The sequence below is a fragment of the Piliocolobus tephrosceles genome, chromosome 1 (assembly GCF_002776525.5).
Source record: "Piliocolobus tephrosceles isolate RC106 chromosome 1, ASM277652v3, whole genome shotgun sequence".
NCBI lineage: Eukaryota > Metazoa > Chordata > Mammalia > Primates > Cercopithecidae > Piliocolobus > Piliocolobus tephrosceles.
The window spans coordinates 39,844,092-39,862,953 of NC_045434.1; the positions used below are offsets into that span (position 1 = coordinate 39,844,092).

Genomic DNA, 18,862 nt, shown 5'->3' on the forward strand with positions numbered 1-18,862 from the left:
AATCAACATGTTACTTATAATTCTACTTTGGGGGTTGGGTGGAGGGATGACCATTCTGTGAAATGATTTATACAGCACTGTAGAAACAAAAGTCCCCTGGGCGATGACTGAGCTGCAAAAGCAACAATGAACAAAGGGGACTTCCAGGGCCTCAGCCTTCCTGGCCACACCCGGTGGGAATGCCCCAGTCCTTTTCCGCTCTGTGGTTGGAGAATCTCTACATAGAGCATTATCCTCACCAACACCAGGAGTTACACTATAAATGGACAAATTTGGGGAGGATCAGATGCAAATTCAAGCGCTCACTTTCTAGAACAAAAGTCTGAGATGGGTTTAAAATTCAGGCCCCTATGCAAACATTTCAAAAAGCATCTTTTACTTTTTGTAAATTGTCAAAACAGACAAGTTTCCAGAAGAGGGGTCCTCCTGCAATGCTTGGGTGGTGTCTCTGCCCAAAGGTCTGAGCTGGCAACTTAGCGCTGATCCAAACCAGCAGAGATGTCAGGCCTGGTTTTGTCACACAACTTATGCAAACGCTGGTATGTTTCCGGTTGTTGCTTTGAGTTTGCACATTTGAATTAAAGTATCTGAATTATGAATTTTTTTTTGAGATTTTCTCTTTTTAATATCAGTTTATTGAGATATTTTGTATACAATCCAATTTTAAGTGTACAATCGAGTTTGTTTTTTTGTTTCTTTTTTTTTTGAGACAGAGTCTCACTCTGTCGCCCAGGCTGGAGTGCAGTGGCATGATCTCAGCTCACTGCAAGCTCTGTCCACTGGGTTCACTGCATTCTCCTGCCTCAGCCTCCCGAGTAGCTGGGACTACAGGCGGTCGCCACCATGGCCAGCTAAATTTTGTATATTTTTAGTAGAGACGGGGTTTTGCCATGTTAGCCAGGTTGGTCTCGATCTCCTGACCTTGTGATCCACGTGCCTCAGCCTCCCAAAGTGTTGGGATTCCCGCCCGGCCTTTTTGTTTCTTTGGTTTTTTTTTTTGAGACAGAGTTCCTCTCTGTCGCCCAGGCTAGAATACAGTGGCATGATCTTGGCTCACTGCAACCTCCGCCTCCTGGATTCAAACGATTCTCCTGCCTCAGCCTCCCAAGCAGCAGGGATTACAGGTGTGCACCACCAGGCCCGGCTAATTTTTGTAATTTTAGTAGAGACGGGGTTTTACCATGTTGGCCAGGCTGGACTCAAACCCCTAACCTCAGGTGATCCGCTCGCCTCAGCCTCCCAAAGTGCTGGATTACAGGTGTGAGCCACTGAGCCAAGCCAGCAATTGATTACTTTTGACCACAATAATATTTTAGAATATTTCTTTCATCCTCCAGAAGTATCCTCATGGCCCATTGCAGTCAGTCCCTGTCCCTGACAACCAGTGATCTGCTTTCTTGCTTTGTAGCTTTACCTTTTCTAGAATTCCATTTAAATGGAATCACATCAGATCTGGGCTTGTGTGCCTGGCTTGTTTTAGCACAATGCTTTGAGATTCACCCATGCTGTGTATGTATCAGTAGTTTATTCCTTTTTATTACTGAGTAGTATTAAGTTGACTTTTGTCTGGTTTTGAAAAAATATATATTTATTTGGGTCATATGGAAAAGCAAATAGATTTTTGTTTTTGCTTTTTTGAAAAGCCATGTGTTAATTAAAGGTAATCCTAAGAATACATTTAAATCTTTACCTTTACCTTTTCCTTGAAAGGTAAGATCCCAACCTGTCTGAAAGTGAAGTTTTAAATTCACATTTTTTTTTTTTTCCGAGACAGAGTCTTGCTCTGTTTCACAAATTTTGAAACAGGCTAGGCACTGTGACTCAGGCCTGTGATCCCAGAACTTTGGGAGGCTGAGGCGGGTGAATCACTTGAGGTCAGGGGTCCAAGACCAGCCTGGCCAACATGGTGAAACCCCGTCTCTATTAAAAAACACAAAAATGAGCCACGTGTGGTGGCACCTGCCAGCAATCCCAGCTGCTCAGAAGGCTTAGGCAGGAGAATCCCTTGAACCCGGGAGGTGAAGGTTGCAGTGAGCTGAGACTGTGCCACTGCACTTCAGCCTGGGTGACAGAGTGAGACTCTGTCTCAAAAAAAAAAAAAAAAAAAAAGAAACATTCGGTAAGAAAATCTGTATGTGAAGGAAATTTCCAGATATGCAGCAAAAATATGATTCATTAATAGCATCCAAGTAAATTGGTAATCTGGGCATGAACCTGGATTAGGCCAAGAGTTTCACAAAATTTTCAAATAATGATTCAATAATTAATTAGTAGATGGGTTGAAGCAAAAACTTCATCTTTCTCATGTGGTATTTGTTAGTAATTATAACAACAGAAAAATGATTAGTGCTTACTCAGTGATAATAATAATTTTAAAACAATAATTATTATTCTTATTATGGCTATATCTGTATAGTACATATTATGTGCCTGGTGCTGTTCTGAGCCCTAGATAATTCATTAACTCTAATAACCCTCCTAGGTAAGTGTTTTATTATCTCCATTTTATAGATTAAGAAACTAAGGATCACAGAAAGCAAAGTAACTGCCTTGATGAATAGAAGCTACGATTTGGCCCTAGGAACCTGCCCAAGCATTAACTTTTGGCCACTAGAACACTCTTAACCCCAGTAATGCACCAGAGAAGAATTCTCAGATTGGTAAAAGGGGTTGATATTGTCCCTGAGCAAGGTAAGGGATGAGGCCAGAGCAGGGGTGTCAAGCCTGAGCCAGACAGTTGTTTGCATGTGTGGAGAAGCCCAGAATAAGGCAATGTGAAGAGGTGGGAACTGAGAAGAGTTAGGGACTGCCTGCCTTAAAGCGTTTACATTTTAAAAATATGTTTGAAATCCTGCACTGTTCACATAAAAGAGGCTGCTGGTGGGTCTGGTGGCCAGGGGCCTGCTGTCCATTTGCTACCCCTGGTCCAGATGACCTCTGGGAGTCCTTCCAGAACTAACATCTTGGGAAAAATTGGAAATATTTGTTCAGAGTCCTTTGTGACTTGAATTTATCCATGTAGGCCAATAGTCTACAATCTGGCCAGGTTATAATGGTCATTGATAGATAACCTTTGATTGCATGTTGAATTCATTCAGTGATGTGAATTTGTCTTTTTTTATGGTACTTTTTAAGCTGACCTAACAAAGAGCTAATGGATTGTGGAGTCATATTGCCTGATTTTAAACCTTGGCTTTGCAACTTACTAGCAGTGTGACTTCGAGCATGTTACCTGACTTTCGCATGCCTGTGTTTTCTTGTCTGTAAAATGGGGAAATTAATAGTACACCTAATTCATAAAGTTGTTTTAAAGATTAAAATGTTAATGTGATAAGGATTTACAACAGCGACTGACAAACAGTAAGCATTACTTATGTGTTTGTATTGCTATTATCACTGTCCCAAAATGATGCTAGATGAACACATCTGTTCCAACTTTTAATATATAATAAACTATAGCAATCTGTACTAAAATGAAATCTTCCTTCAAGACTTTATTTTGTAGGGCCCTGTCCCCTGTTCCTGCAGGACTGTGGTAAACCGTACAACATGGATGGGACTCAGGGAGAGGATCTCAGCCTTCACAAGGCACCAGCGACTAGGAGGGAAAATTCTAAAGACCTGGTCTCTGTGAACTGAAACCTTAGCTGTAGCTGGAGATTCTGAGTTTTGAGAGAGAAGGATATTTGTGTAATTTGTTTGAATCCTGGGCAGAGTAGAAGAGAATCAAGCCTTGGATGAGAAAGTTGGAATTTCTTTTCTATTCCTCAGGTTTTGTTGCTGGAGATTTTAGATTAGGTGTCAGCCATTTTTGCAGCAACCTGTCTTACCCCTACCATTCTTGGGTTCTGTATTCAGACCCCAGTTATTCCTAACACCCAGTTCATGCTCCACATTCTGTACAAAGCCATTCTTAGCTATCCCAGTCAGCCCACACTGGTCTCCATGACATGCATGAACTGAAGTTCTTAGAACCTTTGACACTTATGTCTGCCCTGGGTGATTTGTTTGTTATCTTATGTTGTCACCCACAGAACAATCTAGAGAATATTCATACATTTAGTCAGCAAATAGCTGTTTATTGGGGGCCTTTGTAGGCCTCGAGGTTGGGAAGAAGGGTTGGTTGTTTTGGACAGATTGTGTATTTATAAAGCTCTAGCAATTTTTAAATCTCTAGCAGGAACCAAAGCCTTCTTGACAGCCACCTCTCTGAATTATTGTCACTAGCCTCCTTAGGAGAAGGGACAATATAGTTTATACCAAGATTTGCAGTTGTCTAGATATTACTCACCTCACCTAGCACAGTGGATACCATTCAAAGTTAGTCTCAACAAATATTTTCTCTAGTGCCCAAGGAGAATAGCTGAGAAATACACTCTAAGATAAAAGAGTTTGGTATCTAGATCCTCTTTCTTATTCATTTCAACCCAATATTTATTAAGCACCAACTGCAAGCTAGATACTGTACTAGTTAGGAGTATAAAGTGGGTCAGGGATGGTGTTTATGCCTGTAATCCCAGCACTTTGGGAGGCCAAGGCAGGACGATTACTTGAGGACAGGAATTCAAGGTCAGTCTGTCTAACAGCAAGACCTCGTCTCTACACAAAATTCAAAAATTAGCTGGATGTGGTGGTATTTGCCTATAGCCCTAGCTACTCAAGAGGCTGAAGCAGGAGGATTGCTTGAGCCCAGGGGTTGGAGGCTGCAGTGCGCTATGATGGTGCCATTGAAAACAAAAACAAAAACAAGCAAAAAAAAAAAAAAAAAGAGAAAACGATACTCAGTCTTTATAGGGAGGTTGGCCAGTCAACAGGTTACTTTATGAGTTGCTAACCCTGGTAAGCAGGAAGTTATGTGGACCAGGAGAGGAACCCTTGGTTCAGCCTGGAGAAAGGAGGCTGCTGTATTTCAGAGAGAGATTGACCCTAAGTTGGAGGGTGGAGAGGACCCTGTTGTGACTCTCCGACTGACTTGTCTTCCTTGATGTCCTTTAAGCCGGAGCTGATTCGGGCTTCCGCCATACTATTTCTGAGTTAGCCCACTTAAGATTGGGCCTCCCAGTTTGAGGAAGAGGTGGGCTGCTATCTACCTCTGTGAATCTGCCCTGGACCACCCCGGGAGAGAAGGAGGGCTCCGGGGAATCCGGCACATTCCAGGCGAAGGCTCCCGGGCCGCAGCCTCTGCCACACCCTTGGCCCGGGCCAGGTGTGCGCCCTCCTCGCTGCAAGGGGGAGCGGGCGGCTGCGGGGAGCGCTTTTCCAGCCCGGTGTGTGCTGTGTGTGTTTGTCTGCCTCTGGAGGGCTGGGTCCTCCTTATTCACAGGTGAGTCACACCCTGAAACACAGGCTCTCTTCCTGTCAGGACTGAGTCAGGTAGAAGAGTCGATAAAACCACCTGATCAAGGAAAAGGAAGGCACAGCAGAGCGCAGAGTGAGAACCACCAGCCGAGGCGCCGGGCAGCGACCCCTGCAGCGGAGAGAGACGGAGCGGCCCGGCCCCGCCATGCCTGCGCTCTGGCTGGGCTGCTGCCTCTGCTTCTCGCTCCTCCTGCCCGCAGCCCGGGCCACCTCCAGGAGGGAAGGTGAGTCGGCTTCCACGAGGAAACGTCTCAGCCCTGGGCTGAGAACCTGCCTTTCTCTGCAGACCGTGATGGCTGAACGTACCTCCGAGGATTCCCACTTTGTCCAGAACCTTATTAGAGCTCCCTTCTCCTCCCCCATCTGGGGCTTCTCCAGAGACTGATTTTAAATGAGACTAATATGTAAAGTTGTCTGCTTTTTAAAAATAGGAAGCCAATAAGCTGTGCCAAAAGAGGGTCGTCCTTACTTTAAAAATGTTCCTTCTTGGTTTCTTTTTTCGACCAAGGGCACCCTATTTGATCAGTAATATGTGGTTATATACGTTCTTTCCCCAGCGTGTGCTTTTATTAAGAGGTTTTGCTGGCAATGTTTCCCATGACTATGAACACCACAAAGATTGCAAAGGAACCTCTTCAATAATCCTGTAATTCATGTTTCAACTTTCAGATAGAAAAATGAGCCTTAAGAGTATTAGCAATACCCTTAGCTTTTGCATCACGTTACTTTTCATAGTATTTTCAGGTAATATTCATTCAACAGTCACTTATTGGGCACCTGTGTCATATATCATTTGATCTTATCTAGGGCACCTAGTTGGCTGTCATGTGTTAGATGTTAAGTTCATGTAAACAAAACTTTGTGAGAACCTAGCAACTGTTAAATGTAAGCATGTGTCAGCTATGGCAACATTTTATGGGTGTTTTCCTTGTCACCTAGTTCTATCCATATATGCCTGTATAATTGCCCTGATAATGTTTATATTACCTCCTTCACCTGATGGCATTTCAATCATTATTTCAATAGGTCCAAGGCCAGGAGCCATTTCCACACATGTGCATGCATGGATATGAGATAATGCTTACATGCACATGGAATTGTATAAACCATTCCCAATATTATTGTGCAGTCTGGGTGATGCTGGCCTGAATTGGATTTGAGTGGCATGAATAATGTTTGAGCATGTGTTTGAATGCAATACTACAGTCCTTTTTGTCTAAGATAGTCTTGGAATTAACTTCCAACCTATCATCTCTGACTACCGTTTTCAAAACCATGTATAATTGCCATCAAAAAAAAAGAGTGGAGGTAACTATGTGAAATAATGAACATATTAATTAGCCTGACTAGAATACTATTTTACTGTGTATATCGAAACATCATGTTGTATACCTTCAATATGTGTAGTTTTAAAATGTGATAAATAAAAGGTTCTGAAAATGGTCATGAAGGGTAGGTTCTCTCAGGGCTGGGATAAGAAGTCTCAGCCTGATGGAAGACATCCCCAAAGTAAGAATAGTGTCTGAATATTAGAATTTAAAGGGACTGCTTATGCATCAACTACTTGGAATCTCTTGATATGAAAAATGAGAAAATGAAAATGTGTTTCTCAAGGCCACACAGACAGCCAGCCATTGGCAGAGATGAAACTGGTACTTGATCCAGGGGCTCTTAGACTGGAGCTTTTTGAGCCACATTATAAAAGTAATAAAGGAATAAGATACATCTTTTATACATGAGAAGTAATTATTTAAGCAATTTTCTTGTTGGCTATAGTTGAGTGCATATGTGTGTATTAGCATTAGGGAACAAAAATGAATATGTAGGATACTATCAATTGTTCAATAAAATCAGGCTTAAGGGGACAGAGCTAGGACTCTCAGTTCTTAAAGACATACCAGCTTCTCGGCATCCAGCCACCCCAAGAAGTCAGAAATACCACTGAGGCTCATTTCCACTTTCCCCTTCCTCGGAGGAGATTAAGGTTTTATTCTCCCTCCTCAGAGGCCTTCATTTTGGGATTCAATGGGAATGTGAAGTTTGTTGTCAGGGTAGAACACACATGCTTTTTCATTCATGGGATGCTGGGATGTGCTAGAAGTTGAACTGAAAATATGGTATCTGCCATGTCCCAAAGTGACCGTGTCTGAGTGTCCTGTGGGCTGCACACACGAGAACCTAAGGCAGTGAGGTTGCTTCGTCGTTGTTTCCTTGCAGTAGAAATTATGGCAATAGATGAAATCGGCAAGACTTTCAGGTCTGGGCTCAGCTAAAGCACAGGCCTTAGAGTCAGCCTGACCCGGCTTTACATTTTGGTTCATTCACTTACTAGTTCCTTATTAGTAACACTTGGTGTCTGCTTCTTCGTTGTTAAATGGAGGCAATGGTACTTCAACCTTGTAGAGTTTTTGAAAGGATGAACAATTGCTGTAAAGTGCCTTAAAATGCCTGGAACCACATTTCTTTAAAAAGTCCAAAGCCAACAGCACAGTATAGTGAACTCATTTGTCCAGAGATCAGGAAGACCAAGTCTCCCCTTCAGGATAGGATTGCCTGGTGTGACATAAAGTGTCATGTGGCCCCAGTGGTCTGGATCTTAGTTCCCAGCAAGAGGTATGACTAGAGAAGGATTGAGAAAGAGATAAGAAAGAGACTAGAAACATAGCCACTAATATGCTTGTGAAGGGCTTTTTGTGCCAGGCTGTGCAGTAGAATGGCGCCCTATAGGCAAAGAAGAGCTGTGTGAATGATTCGTAAGCAGGAATGAGTGTGACTGGATTCATGTTTTAGAAAGGTCACTAAGAGAATGAAGTGGAGCTAGGGAAGCCAGATAAATGATTATTACAGTAATTCAAATGAGAGATGATGAAGGCTTTCATCATGGTAATGAAAGCAAAGAGGAAACAGATTACAGGGACATTTAGAAGGTGAAATCTGAAGAATCTGGTGATCCAATAAGTCTGCGTGTTAGGGATATGAGTACAGGAAAGTTGTGAGAAATAAGGAAGAGTCCAAGATGAATCCAAGACTTTAGGTTTGTACGTGGTTAGGCAGTGATGCCATTAAAGGATGAGGACTATAAAAGAAGGGTCAGCCCGGGCACAGTCACTCATGCCTATAATCCCAGCACTTTGGGAGGCTGAAGTGGGTGGATCACTTGAGCCCAGGAGTTCGAGACCGACCTGGGCAACATGGAGAAACCCCACTTCTAGGAGGCTGAGGCAGGAGGATCACTTGAGCCTGTGAGGGTGAGGCTACAGTGAGCTGAGATTGCACCATTGCACGCCAGCCTGGGTGACAGAGTGAGAACCTATCTCAAAAAAAAAAAAAAAAAAAAAAAATTTAAAGAAATAAAATAAACATATAAATAAATAAATAATAAAAAATAATAAAAGAAGGATCAGATTTGGGAACAAGGTTGGACAGTGAGTGGAGAGGAGGGAATAAGTTCTTGTGGGGACCTGGTGAATTTGACATGCATACAGAGATATCCAGCCGTTTCAGTGAACAGCTGGAACTATGATTTTGAAGTTTAGAAGAGAAATTTGAGATATAAATTTGGGGGCCCATAGGTAGAAAGCAAAGCCTTGACCACAGATGAGACTGCCTAGGATATGGAGGTAAAAGAAACCTCAGCACTTAAACAAGAGATAGAGGAACGATGGAGCAGAATCAGGAGGAATGAGCACTGAGGATAGAGGAGAATCAAGGAAGAAGAGGGTTTTGTTAGTCAAAGGAAGACTGTCAGCAACATGGCAGTAATAACTGGTATTCAGATATCCATATGTGTATATACAAGGAATGAGGACTAACACATCTGGATTTAGCTGTCAGGTGAGTTTTGAAGCAATTGTTCTTCTAGAATGGCGAATTCAGAATCCACGATTATTACAGATCACTAATTTGGTTTCTCCCATGCCCTGACGCTAGAAAAAAGATGCTGTGGGTAGTAGGAAGGAACCTTTGAAATGTTTATGCTCCCTTACAGATTCTGTTATTTAAATCATTGAAGTGGTATAGCATCATACATAAAAGTGCAGGCTCTGGAGTAAGACTGCCTGGGTTCAAATCCCAGCCCTATCAGGTACCATTGTAGCACATTTATACTTTGGGACTTGGGCAAGCTACCTCACCTGTTACTTAGCTTCTATGTCTCTAGAATAAGGATGATAAATTGATATGACCATTATACAAAAAGCACTTTGCACATTGCCTGGTAAGCACTTAATACATGTTAATAGATTACTGTTGTTATTACAACTAACTGCCCTGCCAGTACTGAATTTGGTATATTGCCTTCTGTGTTTTAAGTGGTAACATTTTTGAAGGGCCTCCTTTTTACTGTCCTTTCATAAGCCCAAGAAAGGTCCTGAGGAGCCTTCCTGCTCAAGCAGAAATGAGCCTCAAGTTTTACCCAGCGAAACAAGGAACCCAAAGCAGGTTGCAGTTTCAAGATTGGATCTCATATCATTACTTCTCTTTGCCTTTTTCATCCATCAGACCTCATCACATACAGATTCAGCAAATCTGATGCTTTCTAAAACGTGCTCAAATATAAGATGACCCCACAAAGATCATCTCTCATTTCCCAATGGGAATAACTTCCCCCACATCCAAAGAAAGGATTTGGACAACTTGATTATGAAAACATTTAGCAATATACATGTAGTAGTCAAATGTCTCTTTACGTTTAATTTAGTAAATTAATTACACAGATACAGTGAAAGTCACATAATTGATGAAATAATATACTTAGAAGGATTGATTTGTTCACTCACATTTTATGAAGTAATTATATTCAAATTATATTCAGTTATATTCATCTCACCAGATGACTTGAGATATAGTACTGTTTGAATCTGTTTTTGATGTGGTCACTGGAAAGTACATCATTTCAAAACATTTAAAAGATAGAAAAATTATTCCTCAATGTGTATTGTGATCTTCACAGCATGATCACTCTGAAAGGCTTATATGCAACAACTTTCAGCACTCACAATTATGAAGAAATGCACCATTATGAGAATTATTTAGATAGCTGGGCCCCTTTCTTACTGATAAGTCTCCAATACATTGATTGAGGTCATTTTAACTTAATGTATCTTCCCCAAACAATATTTTTACAATAAAGTAATTGAGAAGGTACCCTATAATATGCAAGATTTTGAAAGGACTTAAATATGATCTTTTATTTTTTTTCCTGAGGGATAATTTTGGAAAAATTAAAACCTCTACCTTATATTCAAGCATGAACAGAGATATAGAATTGGGTTGGAGGTGGGCTGGAAATTCCCATGTGGGCTTAAATTCTGGGTGTTCTAAACTGGGGCCAGCCACTAGTTCAGCCTCATTGGCCCAAGAAGCTGAGAAAGATTGTTGATTTGTGATTAATGTTTATGGGAAAGTCAGGGCATAAAGTTAAGGTGTTGAGAGAATCCTGGGAATATCTTTCCCATTTAAGTTCTTAACGGTTCAAACTTACTGACTTTTTTTTTTTTTTTTTTTTTTTTCTGTCCTGGAGAAATTTCTAAGGGCAAGACTTGAATCATCTATTAGAGATCAGTGTAGAGGACTGGGTGCAGTGGCTCATGCCTTTAATCCCAGCGTTTTGGGAGGCCCGAGGCGGGTGGATCATTTGAGGTCAGGAGTTCAAGACCAGCTTGGCCAGCGTGGTGAAACCCTGTCTCTATTAAAAAATTAAAAAATTAGCTGGGTGTGGTGGCATGTGCCTATAATCCCAGCTACTTGGGAGGCTGAGGCAGGGGGACTGCTTGAACCCGGGAGGCAGAGATTGCAGTGACCCGAGATCATGCCACTGCACTCCAGCCTGGGCTACAGAATGAGATTCCATATCAAAAAAATAAAAAATAAAAATAAAAAAAGAGAGAGATCAGTGTAGAAATAGGAGCTCCATAGATTCTGGAATACTCTCATTTAGTCAGAAATTAAACCTAATAGGTGACTGAATCATTACTGGCCTGTGTTCTAATATAACCCCTAGATAGGTGATGTAACGTTTGAATCATGTCCAAAGCCAAAGGCTAAGTCTTTTCTGTCTGTGAGTGACTGTATGTCTGTGTATGTAATTCCCCAACAAGCGCGTGCTTCTTTATTTTCACAACCATGGAAATAGAAGAGAATGGTTCTTCCTCCAACACTGATCTATGGAAGAACCTGAGTCTTTCCCTTCTCTTGTATCAGGTGAGGGGTGGAGATCAATTGGCCAAAGGTATACGGATCTTGCACTTCTTCAGGGCTTATATTTATAGAATTCTAACTGTGTCTTTTTATTTATTGTGGGGATATGTGTCTCCTCATTAGAAAAGAATCAAATTGCAGCCAAATCATTTCCCACAACTAACTTAAAACTTGGACAAATCATCCAAATGCTCAGGTGCACTGATGTGGGGCGTTTCTTACAAAATATTTTATGTTTCACCATGTTTTTCCCTTATTACAGTATTGTAGAACTAAAATGAGAGTGGGCCTCAGGGGTTCTCTACAAGAGCCTCTCATTTTATATATGAGAAAAATGACACCCAGTGAGGTAAATTAACTGCCCAAATTCTCACTTTTGGTCATAGCAGAGCTGGGCTCCAGCTTGTTTCATCCTTTTATAGATAGGAAAATTGAAGCACGGAAGAGTGACTGCCTTGACCAGGGCCAGATTTCAGTTGCAGTTTAATGTTCTTTTTCTGAGATAATTCCTTGGCGTATTTCTCAATTTTCTTTTTTTGAGATGGAGTCTTGCTCTGTCGCCCAGGCTGGAGTGCAGTGGCACCATCTTGGTTCACTGCTACCTCTGCCTCCCAGGTTTAAGCAATTCTCCTGCATCAGCTTCCCGGGTAGCTGGGAATACAGGGGTGCACCACCACGGCCGACTAATTTTTGTATTTTTAGTGGAGATGGGATTTCACCGTGTTAGCCAGGACGGTCTCAGATCTCCTGACCTCGTGATCTGCCCGCCTCAGCCTCCCAAAGTGCTGGGATTACAGGCGTGAGCCACTGTGCCCAGCCTGAATTTTCATTTAAACTAAGTTTCAAGCTTGATGGAACCTTTATCTATTGTTGAAATACCACCTGTATTTCTAAAGGAGACATCTATCTCTTCTTTTCAGAAGTCTCCATTTGTGTATGTGATTCAATACATTGGCCTTTCCTTTAAAAATATTAGAGAACAACAGGTTAAAACCAAGCACAGCTCTAGTTTGTGAGGCATTAACAAGAGAACAGATTTCAAATCACCAAGTTTCCTCTTCCCTTTGTTCCACTCTGTTGTCAGGTTATCATGCAGCTTGGAATTGACCCAAGGGCTCAGTTTAGATAGTACTGTGATAAGACTTTCTCATTTATCAATCATTGTTCTTTAATGACTGTTGACATTTTGCATCTATGTATACGTAGTCATGTCCAGAGATTATTTCTCTCTCCCTGCTACAGACCATTGTAAGTTTTGGAGTCTTTCAGGAAGTGGTCAGTTTCATGGCCTGAATGTTGACCATGTAAGCTTTATACATACTTACTGCTGTTTCAAATCACTGCCCATTTTGCTCTTGGTAAAAGGATACTTTTTGGTAGGGGGTTCCTAGTGTTTAAAAATCATTTTTCATCCCAAATAGCCTGGCCTACTTCAGGAAGGCAGTGGATCCAACAGTAATCTGAAGCTGCTGCTATTGCCCCATCCAGGCAGTTATACCATGGTAGGAGGGGATCTTCACATTCTGAGATCCGCAGGCAGCAGGGAAGAGGCCACAGTGGACCTGCCATAGGAAGTGGTAGGTGGAGAAACAGCATATTTGTTCGACTGAGATGCAAGATACTCCCTGATGCGGTCTTCATGGTCCAGTCTCTTCTCAAAATGTTCGTTACTTCTCTTTATGGATTTATAAAGGTAGTTTGGCTCATAAGACCTCATTTAATTCATTCTTCTGACTTTAGGCAATACAGTGTTTTTGTTTTTGAGATGGAGCCTCCCTCTGTCACCCAGGCTGGAGTGCAGTGGTGCAATCTTGGCTACTGGGTTCAAGCGATTCTCCCATCTCAGCCTCCTGAGTAGCTGAGATTACAGGTGAGTGCCACCACGCCCAGCTAATTTTTGTATTTTTAGTAGACGTGGAGTTTTTCCATGCTGGCCATCCTGGTCTCAAACTCTTGACCTCACGTGATCTGCCCACCTTGGCCTCCCAAAGTGTTGGAATTACAGATGTGAGCCACCATACCCAGCCAGCAATACAGTTTTAGTTCATCTTTTTTTCTGGAAAAAAAAAAATCTGTAAGGAAGATGCTATAAACACACTCCATGCATATTTTCCCAATGTTGCAAATGCACATGAATTACCATTGTTCTTTTGTGAAGACTAAGAACTATATAATGGTATGTAAGCCCACACACATACCTAAATGCTTGTATGTTTCTGAAGGGATGTAGTGATAACGAAAAATCTGTGCCTAATCTCCTTGTACAAAAAAAGTATTGTTCACAAAAGCAATAAGGATTTAAAAAGGAAGATTTATTGTTTTTTTTTTTTAAGGAACCAATGAAACATAAATTTAAATAATTGAAAAATCATGGTTAATATATACTCCAATTATCTCCAAAAGGCATTTTAATACAAATTAGAATCTCCTTTTTAACTTTTCTTTGTTCAGACACATCGTACATGATTTCTTTCCTTTTGGTCCTCTTTGCTTCAAGTATTTACCTCTAGCGTCCCTGGAATCTCTGATTCCCTTTATTTCAACTGCTTCTTAGAGGGGCATAGGATACCTTTTTCTAAGCCATGCAACAAATGTCCAGAGAACACTGTGCTCTTCGAATAACAGTTAAATGTCCTTTCTGTGCTGGAATGCTTTTCTTTGTGGGTGACTTCACAGAAACGTATAACCCATTGTTTCTGTGGTCAGAAGAGTGTGGAGTTCCATGCAGGTGGTTGCTGTCATATAGAATCTTACCACAATCACTTCCTGAGTCTGTGCTGCAGCTGAAAGCAGCTGTCTTGTGGTAGAGCCTTTGACAGTGCCAGCTGTAACTCTGATGTCCTCACTTTGCCTTCCCTTAAACCCTTGAGCTTACTCAGACTGAACCCTCAGCTTTTACCTTTGCCCTCCACTCCTTTGCTAGTCAGACAAAATGTGATGTCCCCAGTTTCCCTGTTCACTGGGACTTTGTTCCCCCTCCTCATTGTCTGCCTGGGGCTGGTGTTCCAGTGGAGTGTCAGGGGAAGACATCCCCAGGTGTGAACTCCTGATAGAGTGAGTCCTCACCAGGCTGAGTCATCTACAGTTCACATGGGCACATTCCCAAGTCTAGGTTGTGATATCATGTACTATGAACTCTCGGTGAGAGAGGTGTCTCCTCTGAAGCCATAATCATTCAAAAGGAAATGGTAGTGATCTGAGTTTCACTGACTCTTGATGACTTTGGACTATTTAGAGTTTGAAAAGACTCACCCATACTTTATGATTCAAAATTGCCTGTGTGTTTAGAGAACTGAGCTCCGTCGTTCCTATCATCCTTGCACTTCTTGCTGCAGCCTTACTCACAATGCTTGGACATTTAAATGTCAACTGGTGCCATACCCTTTATTTAAATGAAACAAATGATTATGGCATCAGTCCTCTGGCTGTGGTGGCTTAAAATGTGGCTGTGAAAAATTTGTGAAAGAAGACTAAATTCAGTTAAAAGGCTTAGTGAGAGAAGTACCATTTCAGTTTTCTTATTCTAATTAGGGAACATATTGTGACATTCTTTAAAAAGATAAAACTGGGAGCAGATATTCACACATTAAACAATAAAGTTCAAGGCCAGTTTAAATGATGAAGGATTCAGATTTTGTTTTAAAATATCTGCTTCAGCCGAGAAACATATTAAAACTTGGAAACAAAATTTCCATGTAGGAGGTTTTAAAACTAGAAAAATCCTTATAAGCATTTTCATCATCACATGTAAATATAATATAATAAAAATATTCATCTTTTCATCTTGAATATCTCAGATTTGAAGAGATGGATTTTTGCAAAGAGGATCATAGCTTCTGATGCCTTTGATGTCAAACTGATAAATGACAGGTGGTATCTTGCTTTAGATTGCATACATAATATGCAATTTGAATATTTGTCAAAATTATTTGGTTTTGATAAATTTTTTTTTTTTTTTTTTTTTGAGACGGAGTTTCACTCTTGCTCCCCAGGCTGGAGTGCGATGGCACAATCTCGGCTCACTGCAACCTCCGCCTCCCAGGTTCAAGTGATTCTCCTGCTTTAGCCTCCCGAGTAACTGGGATTATAGGTGTGTGTCACCATGCCCAGCTAATTTTGTATTTTTAGTAGAGACAGGGTTTCACCATTTTGGTAAGGCTGGTTTCAAACTCCTGACCTCAAGTGATTCACCTGCCTTGGCCTCCCAAAGTGGTGGGATTACAGGTGTGAACCACTGTGCCTGGCTGATAAAAATGTTTAAAATACATTAGGATAAATGTCTATTTAAAGGACACTTTCAATAATTGCTTTTGTACTGAGAACAACCTTTGCTAGATTTTTAAAAGTGGTTATATGCAACTGAAACTTTATTCACTATCTTCAGTATAGCTTTTTACATTTGGACTTCCCACTGAAAGACCTCATTATAGGTGACTTCATGGAGGCAACTGTTGCTGTCTTTGAACATAAAAGAGTTGTCAGTTTACACGAGAGCAGTCCTTTGACTCAGAAGAAGGGAATGGTATCCAATAAGGTGTATTAAGATTTAGTTTTTAGTGTAATTTATTTGAAAAAAATGAAATAGGAGACTAGTTGAGATTGTCAGCCTCAACTCGTCTCTGCCCACCATGATGGTTTTCTTTTATAAAGCAAGAATTTTAAGAAGCAGAGGAAATGAAGAGAAGTGTATGTGAATGAATGGAAGAGAGATCAAGATGTCCAAGTGGTGAGCATTATATGAAATTAGGCGGGAAAAATAGATAGGCTAAGACCATGATAGTCCTTGAGGCAATATTGAGGAATTCTGGTGCTTAACTTCAAAGGAAAGGAAAGAAACTACAGAATATTAAGCAGAGAAGTTGTGATACAATTTGTATTTTGGAAAGATTTTCTTATTGCTGAGTGGAGGGAAGGAAAAGGAGTTGCAGGGAATTCAGCTAGAAAGTGATGGCAGGCAAGAGATGGTTGAGGTTTGGTCTAGATATGGCCATAGTGGAGATGGACTTGAATGGATTTGAGATATTTAGTGGGTTATATCAACAAAATTCAGTGTTAAATAGGCGGGTGAGAAAGATGGAGAGCCTGTAAGGATAGCTTCCAGCTTTCTGACTTAAAGGCATGGCAATCACAAGTTTGGTTTTAAAGAGGTTTTCTCTGAAGAACTTTTGAGATAACCAATTGGAAATGCAAAGTGAGCTGGGCGCGGTGGCTCATGCCTGTACTCCTAGCACTTTGGGACGGTGAGGTGGGCAGATCACTTGAGGTCAGGAGTTTGAGACCAACCTGGCAAACGAGGCAAAACCCCGTCTCTACTAAAAATACAAAAATTAGCCAGGTGTGGTGGTATGTGCCTGTAATCCCAGCTACTCAGGAGGCTGAGGAAGGAGAATTGCTTGAACCTGGGAGGTGGAGGTTGCAGTGAACCAAGATCGCGTGACTGCCCTCCAGCCCGGGCGACAGAGTGAGACTCTGCCTCTTAAAAAAAAAAAAAAAGGAAATGTAAAAGTAATAAGTAAATAAATAAAGTGGATGGCAGACTTGAGGACCTGAAGTTGAGGCTGAAGTCTAGACCAAGGAAGTATCTTGGGATGTCAACACCTTTGATGGTTACTGAAGCCCTTGCCATTGATGAGATCACCCCAGGGGAGACTCAGACAGAGAAGTTGTGGAGATTAAGGAGCCCTGAGGAGCACTGACATTAGAGTTGGGGTAAGGAGAGGGGCCAGCAAAGCCTTGAATAGGGAAGGTCAGAAGGCGGGCAGACACCTGGCAGCATGACATCATCGCACCCAAGGGAAGAGAGTTGCACAAAGGAAGGACGGAAAAAGATTTGATGTCTCAGAAAGGGAATGAGGGACACAAAATGCAGGAAAGGAAACACAGGGCCCATCCTTTCCTCTAAATAAGAAAGATAATTGAATATCACCTTTTTTTTTTTTTTTTATTTGAGACAGAGGCTTCTTGCTCTGTTGCCAGGCTGGAGTGCAGTTTCGTGATCTTGGCTCACTGCAACCTCCACCTCCTGTGTTCAAGTGATTCCCCTGCCTCAGCCTCTCCAGTAGCTGGGACTACAGGCGCCTGCCACCACACCTGGCTAATTTTTTTTGTCTATTTTAGTAGAGACAGTGTTTCACCACGTTGGCCAGGATGGTCTCAACCTCCTGACCTTGTGATCTGCCCGCCTTGGCCTCCCAAAGTGCTGGGATTACAGGCGTGAGCCACTGTGCCGGGCCAAGCATCATTTAAAAATGATTTATAGTTGGGCTAATTCACGGGAGATTATAGGTCACATCATATAAACTTGCTGCTGTTTCACTGAATCAGTTTTAGTGCACTAAGCAACCGAAATGGTAGCAAGAGCAACAAAGCACTACGTAATAGCAGCCAGCACACACTGTCAGGTTTAAACATGATGCTCAAATTCCTAGCTCCTGACATCGTCCCACACAGCTGCCAAGTACACTACCTATCAAGGCTGCCGGAGCACTGCAAACTGATCTCATGCTCTGAGGCCTGCCTCATCCCTTGCCCTCCTCCCACACAGCCCTAGGCTCGCTGCCCTTTGAGATGGCAGGCAGAAAGCACTGCAGCTCTGGGCTCATAGACCACAGATGGGTGGGCATTCCTGGGGTGGAAATAGTTCATCTGGTATGAGCGGCAACCTGAAAGTCCCAGACCCTTAATCTCATTGAAAATCTCATGTTCCTTTCACAATTCTTTCTGTTCCCATCTCACCATGGATTTTTTGCTTGGAACATTAGTTTTTTTACACTGATTGTCATATATGTAGACAATGGAAACTTTGTGTAATGTATTGGGGAAATTTGAAAGTAGGCTTCTGGACTTCAGGGAGATTTCTGTATGTTCAGGTTGTTGTTTGGTTTTTCTTTTCTTTTTTCTTTCTCTCTCTCTCTCTCCTTTCTTTCTTTCTCTCATTGGTTCGTCGTTCGTTTTTTAGACAGAGTCTCGCACTGTTGCCCAGGCTGGAGTGCTGTGGTGCCATCTCAGCTCACTGCACTCTCCACTTCCCAGGTTCAAGCGATTCTCCTGCCTCAGCCTCCTGAGTAGCTGGGACTACAGGCGCGTGCCACCACACCCAGCTAATTTTTGTATTTTTAGTGGAGATGGGGTTTCACTATGTTGGCCAGGATGGTCTCAATCTCTTAATCTTGTGATCCACCCACCTCGCCTCCCAAAGTGCTGGGATTACAGACTTTTCTTAGAGTCAGACTGCCTATATTCCTTCCTTCCTTCCTTTCTCCTTCCTTCCTTCCTTCCTTCCTTCCTTCCTTCCTTCCTTCCTTCC

General features: G+C 41.9%; 1 protein-coding gene across 1 annotated transcript in view; it reads left to right on the top strand.

Annotated features, from left to right (window-relative positions):
- The first annotated feature begins 5,379 nt into the window (after positions 1 to 5,379).
- Positions 5,380 to 18,862, top strand: part of LAMC2 (laminin subunit gamma 2) — a 59,245-nt gene continuing 45,762 nt past the window's right edge. The window contains exon 1 of the mRNA XM_023203482.3: positions 5,380 to 5,582. Within this exon, the coding sequence (XP_023059250.2) occupies positions 5,504 to 5,582 (79 nt within the window). The 5' untranslated portion in view covers positions 5,380 to 5,503. The remainder of the gene's footprint in view (positions 5,583 to 18,862) is intronic.